General features: G+C 41.1%; 1 protein-coding gene across 2 annotated transcripts in view; it reads right to left on the bottom strand.

Moving 5' to 3' along the window:
• Positions 1-4,216: 4,216 nt before the first annotated feature.
• The window catches only part of acap3a (ArfGAP with coiled-coil, ankyrin repeat and PH domains 3a), an 81,184-nt gene continuing 75,573 nt past the window's right edge, over positions 4,217-9,827 (bottom strand). For both annotated transcript variants that reach the window (XM_014135588.2, NM_001173659.1), the window contains 4 exons: positions 9,663-9,772; positions 9,272-9,382; positions 9,006-9,067; positions 4,217-5,582 (listed from right to left, as the gene is read on the bottom strand). In XM_014135588.2, coding sequence (XP_013991063.1) covers positions 5,476-5,582; positions 9,006-9,067; positions 9,272-9,382; positions 9,663-9,772 — 390 coding nt within the window. In that variant the 3' untranslated portion in view covers positions 4,217-5,475. The remainder of the gene's footprint in view (positions 5,583-9,005; positions 9,068-9,271; positions 9,383-9,662; positions 9,773-9,827) is intronic.

Here is a 9,827-nt window from a genome sequence, read left to right as displayed (position 1 = left end):
AGTGCGCGCCGTCTACAAAAGGTTGTTAGCCTAGCTAGCTATACAACGTAAGATTCAAACTGCTTCCCCCAGGGATGCATCTCCCCTGGTATTACAAGCACGCTACAAGTTAGCTAGTTTACCAACTCAACCTAGCTGCCACTGTGTGTCGTCAGCTTGGTTTACCAAACAACAGCCATTTGTGGGGGTTTCGCATAAATAAGCCTATGATGAAAAAACAGTATCTCTCCTGCTCCATTCCTGCGGTCATAACTAGTCTCACTAGAATTAATTTTGCGGTTACAGTACAACTCCCGCCAGATTATTGTCGCTCTCTACCTTTACTGTGTATTGTGGTAGCTGCTGTGTAATACAGTCTCTGGTTACTGTTATATTAGTTCATTTGATTAATTAGTATATTTGCATAATAATATTTTTTTCCTTCAGTCTGAGCTGAGAGAACACCACATGGCTGCTCCTCTTGTGGAGCTGAAGTACAAGAAGAAGATAGTCATGACCTGTGCCCCACCTGTCTAGGCGTTGGTCATCTGCGAGAGGCTCTCCCTGACCCCTGGTTTTCACAGATAATTTACCAGCGTCCGGCATGATTCACCAGGTTCCACCAACGACCACCAAAAGAGAGAAGCCCACGAAACCTATGGCGCCTCACTCGGAAGGTTGATGCCTTATCCTCTGAGATAGAGCTGTTGAAAACACTTTTGCGTTGCTACACGCCCCTGAGTCGGGGCCCTGTAGCACTTTCTCCAGCATGGGGGACATGATGGATTACTCAGATAGTCGTGATGATGACCTGCTCTACACTCAGGCATCCATCCGGCGTGTTAATGACCAGGATAATGACACGCACAACATGGTGAGGGAAGTGCCAACCAGTGTTGTGGACCCATTTAGCGTCAACGCTAAGGATGGGTCAGAGGAGTTATTCCAAGGCTCTGATCACATTGAGTCAGACTGAAGCTCTGCATAACTACGCACTGTCATGCATGGATGACCCTCAAGCCACAGATCCTGCCGCTAACCATTCTTTAAGAAGGCCCCGGCAGCTACACAGTTCAATGTGCCACCTTCACCGGCTTTTCTTACCGATCCCCACAAACAGGCGTGGGGGCAAAATCTGACTGGCAGGGGTCGGCCATTGGCCATTTTCCCAGCAGCACCTGGCCTACTGTGCATCACACTCCTCAGACCCATGGTGATGACCCTCTCACAAGGGTACAAGCTGCAGTTCTGACGCCAATCCCCACCATTCTCAGGGGTAAGAATGACCTCAGTCACAGACCCCTGAAACTCTCCCTGGCTCCTCCGGTCTTCACAAGATGCATGAATGCAGCCCTGAGCTTCCTCCACCTACAGGAGATTAAGATCCTTTCTTATCTTGACGACTGGCTCATCTGCGCCCACTCTCACGAACGTGTGGCCGAGAGCACAGCACTGACCCACATCAAGACACTGGGTCTTACCGTGGTCAACGAAAAGTGCAACTTCACACTAAACCAAAAGGTCACCTTTAACACCTCAGTGCGTGGACAGCATTCTTCTTCTCCTCCTCCAACAATTCCAGTTGAAAGCATTGGTGAAAGTATGAACATTCCAACAACTGATGGGTATGCTCGTGATGGCCTCCGGGGTGACACCGTAAGGCCTGCTTTAAGGCCTGCTTTAAGACCACTTCAAGTGTGGTTCAACAAAATCCATCAAAAAGAGAACCTACCTGACTACAGGTATCCCTCTCAGATTAATACCATCAAGACGGGAAGTAGTGACGACCGATGCTTCACTGACAGGCTGAGGAGCAGTGTGGCAACACAGAACTGTACGTGGAGAGTGGTTCCCCCGCTGGAGGAAAGAGCACACCAACATGCTAGAACATCAGACAGTTTACCTAGCTCTGAAACACTTTCTGCCTGTTCTCAAACACAAACATGTCTTGATGTGATCAGAGGTAGGTCTGTACGGTCCCTACAGGTGGCCAAAAAACTCCTGACATTGGCCCTACCACAACTGGCCAACCTACGAGACATCCGTCTGCCAGACAAGGTGAACGATGTGGCGTATTTCTTGTCGGGACAGAAACCGCCCCCGGGGGAATGGAGATTTCACCCACAAGTAGTGAAGATGATATGGCAGCAGTTCAGAACAACAGATATATATACCTGTTCGCCTCAGAGCAAACATCCCACTGCTCACTCTGGTTCTCTCTGGCAGAGACAAACAGCCCCCTGGGCATGGATGCCTTAGCACACACATTGCCAGAGGGCCTGCTGTATGCTTTCCCTCCGACTACCCTTGATCTTAGGGCCTGGACAGGCCCTGGTTTCCAACCCTCTTCAGTCTTCTGGAGGGAGAGCCATGGCAGCTGCCACCCAGACAAGACTTGCTCTCAATGTTGGACCACAGGATATGGCATCCCAGCCCAGACCAACTACATCTATGGTTGTAGCCTCTGAAGAGCCCAACCCTCTACTGATCGGCTGATCCCACTATTATCGAGACTTTACAGAACACCAGAGCACTATCAACCAGGATGATGTATGCTGATTGCTGGAAGCTGTTTACCAAATGGAGCTCTACCAGGGCGGAGGACCCGGTATCTTGCTCCGTACCTGTCATACTGAGCTTCGTTCAGTCACTATTGGACAGAGGTCGCTCTAATTCTACCTTGAAGGTGAATGTCTCAGTCATACCGGCAAACCATTTACGCATCGATGGTAAAGCGACGGGTCCACTTTTCACTGGCATGACTTTGTTGTTATTATTACTCAACCTTGTGCACTCTAGCCAACAGCCTGCAGATACAGATATAGCCGGAGATTATTATTGGCAAAAGGGCAAGATCATTTTTATTTGTCAAATGGCAGCCAAGCATTGATCATCATATCACCAGAATAAGAGTTTAAGACCCTCAATATTTATTGGAAAGAAGCATCAAGCTCATCACTGTGTACTTTCACCACACTGTGAAGTCCATCATAATTTATTACTAAGTCGTAGTGGGAGGACCACACAGCATATCATCACGTGACCACAAGTTTACTTCGATATGATGGTTAGGCTATATCAATATATGTGCATCGGGGCGTTTCCGCTGCTATTTCTTGCATAATTTATTTTACTGACACAAAAAGACCCCTCCATGTTGAACTAAATAATGATCTATCGGCATTTATAAAATTGTACCAACACTTCCAGTTTCCATCACAGCTGTCATGATTTTTTTCTATATGGTATGGTACTCGCATAAAAACTGTGGATGAGAAAATGGTTAGTATCTCAAACTGCCTTTCTATGCCGTGTTCTTCTGACTCTCAAACTCAGAGTGCTGCCAGCCAATGGTCATATTTTTAAGAATCAGATGATATATACTTTTACCAGTTGAATATAGACACAAATCTAATTATTTTTGGAATAAAAGAAACTGAAATATTTTATTAAAATATGCAAATGAGAAAATATCTCATTAAATATGTTCATATTTGCGTATTGCGCAAATCCATTTTTCTGGACACTGTATGAAGCCAGTCCAAATATTTTGGTTTCGGACTTATCCAGAGCAGATTGTGGATAAATACTTTTTTTCATCTTTCTATTTGTAAAATAGTAAAGACATGCTTGTAAAATGCATTTTTGGCAAATTCTTCCAAAGAAAATGTTATCTAGAATAAAGAATTGACAACATATCAATAATTCCATCTGGGCAAGTCTAGAGAATATATCTAAGGATAACCATACACCATTTGGTGAATGCAGATGCTTCTGAAGCTGAGAAAATGTTTCAGGAAATGGCAGTTAGACAAGTACACTGAATTTAAACTACCAAACGCTAGACCCAATCACCATCTCTTCAAAATAAGTTACTAAATATATTCCAGATTGTAACATTCTCTATGAAATGGGCTTTTAAATTATGTGTAATTTAATGTAGTGAGCTTTGAAATTATTGAAAATTGATGATGGTAGTATGATGAACTAAAGAAAGTATATACATTTATCAAGTTAACATTTTTATGTTTACTTTTTGAAAATACTAATATTGATGGACCAAAATACCAAAAAATCTCAAAATTGGTAGGTAGGTAAATGCAAAAATGTACTTTCAGCCTGTGACGCCTGGCCTTAATTATAATTAGTTTCAGAAATATGGACACATCAGTCTTGTGTAATTTGTTTAACTGCCAGTCAGGCAACAAACCATTGTGTCAACAAAAAAACAGTCAGATTTAAGAGACTTTCTTTATTTTCACCCTTCAAGAGGCATACATCTTCCAAAAATATTCATGACAAAATAACTTTCCTTTCAGATATATTAGCATTTTGCCTCTACAGCGTTTATATACAATATCTGCATTGAAATTCATAGTGGTATGAATATAAAGAGATTTTTCATTACATTTCATCAAAAATTAAGACTATACCAGCATAGTCAATATCACAAATCACCTTCCATATAGTTCCAGGATAAAAACAAAACGTATTTAAAAAATAATACTGACATTATAACACATTTCAAAGAACTGGATGGTATACACAGTAAACAACCCTATCCATTGAGCCTATAGGCTGTAGTGTAGAGGCATTGCTGCTTAATTCAAGTTTGTTTATGTGTAAGAAATATAAAATGGACCAAAGGCATGCATTACACACACAGCTGAATACAAAAAAAACTAAACATTTTGCGATGTAAATAATATGCTTATATTCCTTCTATAATGAGTCAGGTACATTGAACAAAATAATAAAGCTGATCTGAGCACACAAAGAAAACGTATAATGCTTAAAGACTCCTGACATCTATCTAGAACACAGGATGAGAAACTGTTAAGTGCTTGGATTTATCTAAAGTTAACATTTAACAACAACGCTTAAAAAACGATGTTATACGGCAAATAAGAGAGGACAAGTCCAGCAAATCCTCATAAAGCGAGTACAGGCTATGTTACAAAAAGTTATCAAAACAAAGGGTTGATTTGATAACAGAATATGCATCTCACACATTTGTAACATACAGCATTCTCCAACAAAATATGCTTCCCAATTGCTGAAAAGCATCAACATCTTCTGTCAAAGAAGTAATACATGAACATCATCTAAGAATCCACAGATGTTTGTAGCACAGTGACAATCATTCTTGATAGCATCTCCCTATGTTTTCAGAGGCAACATTTCTAGGCATCTCCCATATACTGTAGTGCATGTTGACAAAAGTGGTTTTACCATTAAGATGAGTGGAGTAATTTAGTGTGAGGTGGTATTGAGATTATCAGTAGAGATAATACCTGTAGTGGGGCAATTTGGAACAGGGCAATAGTGGTTCTCATTTGTGAAGAACATTTATGAGTTGAGGATCTGAGAGGATTAGTGAAGTCGGGTTCTGAATATGAGGGGGCTAGACTCACTATGCAAATCTGTAATGATGTAAGGAAAGTGACTGTTGCACTCTTCAAGTATGACTTCCCAGACATCTCATCCCTCCGTGGGCTACCTGAAAGAGTGTCTGAAATGCACACTCCTCCGCTTCAGCTTCTCTGGGTTGTGTGAGGCCATGTGAGAAAACTCTCGGAAGATATCCAGGTAAGTAGTGTCTCCTGAAAAAGGATAGCAATGTAACAGAACATTATCATCAAGAATTGCATTAAATCGATCTGGTAAATAACAGTAGGCCTACCATACAATGTGGAATTTGTGTAAAAAAAAAACAACATGAAATCGATTGTTCAAAACCTGAAATGATTTTCAAAAACGACAGAGCCTCTAATCTAGACACATCAACAGAGGAACAAAACCACAGTCTAGGCACCAAGACGCTTGGCTTCACTCTATTTCTAAATTCTCAAGCTTTAGTTTTCTGGTGACCATGGTTACAGCCAGTCGAACTCCTTTCGACCTCCTGAGAAATTCTCAGCTTGACTAATTAAAAATAACATTCCAGTCTCTTCCTGTGTGTGTCTATGATCAATGGCTCATACGAGAGAAGACGTCCTCCCGAGTTATGACATCGGCCAGTATTGAAATCTGACATGATAGGCGTTTTCGCAATCTAAAAGTCATATTCCTATTAACTTCCAGTGTAGTGAGAGCGGCTTTGTCATGGTGCTGCGTCATATCAGCCAGATGTCTGCCTACTTGAATGCCAATAACTCAGATACACATGAAAACATGAAATGACCCCTGGGAATCAATAGAACATCACTCAGAGATGCACAAAAACAATATAACATTCAAAATGGGTGAACCTTTTCTTTAAGCAGCACACCAACTACAGGTGAGAAATTGAAAACAAAGTTCTGAAACAAGTGGGGTTTTGTAAATCATTAATGTTATAGGGGCAAACAGGATTCATCATAGAAATCATTTGATTCCATACTTGAGTTAAATGTCAGGAGGACAACGTTTCTAATCTCTGAAAATGTGTTGACAAAAAAAATGGGTTGACTAATAGGTACAGTGCCAGTTCAGGTTAATGCGGTTAGTTGTAGTGACAGAGGGAAAGTGTTATAACGGTGATATATAAAAGAACAGAATAAATGAAGCAAGAAGCAGCGGAAGAAGTCAGGCTTTGAATCACATCTTTAATTTATTTTCAGTATTTTCTCATTTTAGAAGATATTAGGAAAATAACAAAACGGTAGCAGTAGTGTAACTTGCACAAAGATATTCAGAGACACATGTTCTCTAACAATATACAAAGAAAATGTACAGATTTAAGTCAGAAACACAAAAATGAAAATACAGAAGATAGAAGCAAGCAGTTTTAAGTGTTAATAGTTTTTAGCATATTTACAGCAGAACAGTCACCTAGTCAACCTATAGTTTAATCAATTCACTGACTCGTACACTGTACAACATGTAAACCTTTAGTGGCTTGATGCAAATCATCGGCATTGTTTAGTCATAACATTGTTTCCCAGATATTTCATTAGAGTCACTACTCTTGGTCTCGTCTTCTTTTTTACTCATTATTTTCTCCTCAAATGACTTGAACTTTGTGTGGTCTTTGGCTTGAAGTAAACTCAAGCAACACAAACGCAATGCCAAACATAAGTTGTTACTAGACTTAAGCGAGGACAACTAATTACATTTCCTGTTTAAGATTATTTCAAAATGGCAGTAAGCAACTGCACAGTATCAAATTAAACCTGGGCACTGTGGTCACCCTCTCACTATGTACACACGGCATGTATAGTGTGTACACAGGCAGTGCTTACAGAGAAGGGGGTATTCTGTTGGTATTCAGAGGAGTTAGAGGGAAAGCTGGCATATTTGCATGGACCAAGCTTTCTCTCCTGTTCTCATAGGCCTGTAGAAGTCAATGGGAAACTATGCCTGTATATTATGGGGTATTCTATCCAATATATCTGTTTTAGTTTCAGTTTGATTATAGACCACAGATCTAACTGATCTGTAGTCTTTTTATGTACAGTTCTCATGATTTGGCAGCACATCACGCAGTTATTTTCTTTTAACAATATATAAAATATTACCATACACAGATTAATGAAGTAAACAAAACCAACATGGCTTTGAAAGACCTGGGCACCGGCAACCCATGCACTATTCAACCAAGAAACCCAGAACTAATCTAATACTGTATAGCCATGATACATCAGAATACCATAATAAGTCAACATTTTCGACAAACATATACAAATACTGTACCCAATACATGTGAGTTTTCATATTATATAAAAGAAACCTCCATCTCATCGCAGTTTAAGGTAAATCCCGGTCATTTTCTATTATAAGATTGTGAGTTGTGGTTGTCTTTTCCAAGAAGAGAAGTGAAGAAATGACAGTAAAGGTTAACTGGCCTTATGCGTGTGAGTGCTCAGGAAAATAAAATCTAACAAAATATATCCAGTTAAAAAAATACCATCTGCATCGTATTGATAAAATTAATACAAAAAATACAGTGTATCTGTATTTAAATTATCATTGCACTATTGCTCTGGGCAGTTCATCATAAATTAAGCTGAAAACCTACACTACTAAATGAAAATACCGAAAGTAACTAAATGAAATTCAAATCATTGTTGGTAGGAAAAGTGCATAATGTTGCTTTAAAATCTATGAAATGATAAATAATCCATATCATCTACACTCAATCACAGTTGTTCCTTAGCTTCATTGTTATCCTGTCTAATCACCATAATGAAATTCACAAGTACCCGCCTCTTTTCACAACGTGCGTGTACTAAAGAACCACCTCATGCCACAACACAACACAGCTGGAGCAGAACTGACAAGATATAAAGACAACGACTTACAGGCCTTGAAGGTCTGTTTTTATACCCTTGACAAGACTACCATATACTGCTTTGGTATTGTTACATGAGCAGGCAGAGTAGCTTGATGAAAGTATTGTGCAGCATATTGGTCTGATCTGGTCTTTGGTTCGGAGCACACTACCCTACCTTGAAAACCACAAGCAAACACCTGTCCCCTCTCCAAACGAATAAAGAGCAGCTGAATTAATTCGCTTGACATGGTTATAGGTAGGGTACATTATGATTTAAATTAACTTAGAAAGTCGATTATAAAGTTGGTCCCTAACCATTTGTTGACAAATGATCTAACTCTGAACTAATGTTGCCAGTCCAAGTCAACAGTACAGTTTGACATCATGATAAGAGTTAATGATACTGACATCCTATACCGTTGATAAGGAATAGTAGTTGGCATATTCTGGTCTGGCCTCGTTTCAACAATGTTAGTCTACAGGTTTTTAAGAGAAGAACCATAAAGCTGGGAGGGACAGCAGCGTGTAGGGAATCTGGTAGAGAAATGTGTGTTTTGGACTACGTTCCTTCCTGCACAAGATTCCCGACAGGCCTGTCCTGCCACAGTCCTGGTATGCTATTGGCTTCCCCTCCAACCATGACCAGAAGGGAAAGCCTGAACTGGACCAGGTAGTGTGACTGACTTCTAGCACTCAGCTATGTTGAGACAGATAAACTCTTGTATGCATTTCTTATACTGCTGTTCTGTGGGGCTGCTGGTGGGGTATTGACCTGGCTGGCCGAACGGTCCCTCCGACTCCCGCATCTCCTCGTTCATCCTGGCCAGACGCAACCTTAGGGGAAAAAAGGGAGGTGGGAGAGAGAAGGAAAGAGGGAGGGATGGAACACAACATGTTAGATGGATCCACTCATACGTCCCAGAAGTGAGGAGCTACAGTAGTCTAGCAAGCTAACCCCCGGTCATAACATGTATTTCAAAGGATCGTGTGAGGCTGAGTAAGTTGAGGGACAGGGTGTTATGTCCCATTGAAACTCACAAGGTGACGATGTCTGCGTTGGCTGCCTGCACAGCGATACTCAGAGGGTCCTGGCCATCCTCGTCCCCGTCGTTCTGCGTGGCTCCTCTCTTCAGGAACAAACACACCTGCCTGTAGAGGGCAGCATGGAGACAGATCAGACGGGAACATGTACTGAACACTCCCACATCTAATCAGCATAAAAAGAACTGGACCCAGCAGCTTTGTCCCTTATGCCATCGAGCCCGAGGAACAATATGAATGTAAAAAAGAACTGAACATTAATCTGCTTTGCAAGCTACATCATTGTCCATGAAAACTATTCTTTAAAATGTTTACTAGTGACTCAAAAAGAACATTGACAATAGTAAGGAAAGAAACAGGGAATGTGTTATGCCTTGGCACTACTCACCCTGTGTGTCCCAGATATGTGGCGTGGTGTAGTGGCCCCCTCCCCTTTGCGTCTCTTTGGTTGACGTCAGCTGCATTCTGGAGCAGGAACTCACAGGCTATCAAAGAGCCCTGGAATGGAATACACACACACGTTGTGAGGCTCTCTCCATGTGGCCAAATAAAG

Source organism: Salmo salar, chromosome ssa13 (assembly GCF_905237065.1).
Source record: "Salmo salar chromosome ssa13, Ssal_v3.1, whole genome shotgun sequence".
In the NCBI taxonomy this organism is placed as follows: domain Eukaryota; kingdom Metazoa; phylum Chordata; class Actinopteri; order Salmoniformes; family Salmonidae; genus Salmo; species Salmo salar.
The sequence above is the reverse complement of the archived record's forward strand: the minus strand, read 5'-3'. Positions and strand labels throughout refer to the sequence as shown.